Source organism: Ctenocephalides felis, unplaced genomic scaffold (genome assembly GCF_003426905.1).
Source record: "Ctenocephalides felis isolate EL2017-DRISC unplaced genomic scaffold, ASM342690v1 CF-g0.4_SCAFFOLD_01170, whole genome shotgun sequence".
NCBI classification, from domain to species: Eukaryota; Metazoa; Arthropoda; class Insecta; order Siphonaptera; family Pulicidae; genus Ctenocephalides; species Ctenocephalides felis.
In genome coordinates this window covers 15,328,656-15,329,628 of record NW_020537324.1, presented here as the reverse complement: position 1 = coordinate 15,329,628, position 973 = coordinate 15,328,656, and the positions used below count along the sequence as shown (strand labels likewise).

Sequence of the window (973 nt, the reverse complement as noted above, 5' to 3'; positions counted from 1 at the left end):
AAATATCATAAATTGTCAAGGGTTGGAAAATAACAACTACAGCAATTTAAACAAGAATAAAATTAAATAAAAAAATTAAATTGTATACTATACAAGTTAGTTTAATCAAACACATAATATTTTTTCACTTATGGTAAAATGATAATACGAGAAAATAAATTTTAAAAATAGCATAACTAAAAATGTATGAAGCTATAAGAAAATAATATTTAAATGCTTTAGAAAAATGAAAAATAAATATAAGCGCTCACCTAAATGTCTGATATCCTGCAGCACTTCAAAGTTAGGGGTAACAAATACAAGTGATTCTTCTTTGGGTTCAATTTTATGATACGTTGCCATATGTTCATCGATAGCTTCCCGAGCTCTACTATGCACCAGCATGATATCAAGTACATCACGTTGTTGGTTCTGTTCAACAGCCTTCGTCATGTCATCAACAGCCATTGCCACACCAGCCAAAGCACCTCGTAACCATTCCATTTGAGCAGCCAAGTCATCCATGCGGCGTTTTTTCAACCGCTCTACGCGTTCTAGTAATTCACGCTCTCTTTCTTCAGTAGATTGGATTAGTTGCTTGAAGAATCTACAAGGATAAATGCAAATGATAAATATTGAACTTTTTATTCGTAATAGGAAAGTCAATAAAATTATAGCGAACCTCCGTATTCTAGTACATGTTTCTGCAGCTTGTCTTTCAGTACTTTTAGCAACTGCTACAGCATCATCAATTCTTCCTTTGATCATTTTTGTCCCTAATCTACCCACATCTATTGATTCTATTAAATGTGAACGAGCGCGTTCAGACACGACAGAAGCTGCAAAAATAAAGTAATCAAAATAGAGTCACGAGTCGTGTTATTAAATAAAGTTCTTCAAATGTTTTAAATGATCATAAGGTTGGTATGACATATAATTTCTCACATGAAACCGGTCGGCAAATATGATCTCTGTGTTCCCATAATGAACATTC

The 973-nt window shown here is 33.2% G+C and overlaps 1 protein-coding gene across 1 annotated transcript in view; it reads right to left on the bottom strand.

The window, feature by feature from the left end:
* The window catches only part of LOC113366895 (LIM homeobox transcription factor 1-beta-like), a 17,729-nt gene extending 16,756 nt beyond the window's left edge, over positions 1-973 (bottom strand). The window contains exons 1-3 of the mRNA XM_026608541.1: positions 925-973; positions 662-818; positions 252-586 (exon numbers count right to left, since the gene is read on the bottom strand). Coding sequence (XP_026464326.1) covers positions 252-586; positions 662-747 — 421 coding nt within the window. The 5' untranslated portion in view covers positions 748-818; positions 925-973. The remainder of the gene's footprint in view (positions 1-251; positions 587-661; positions 819-924) is intronic.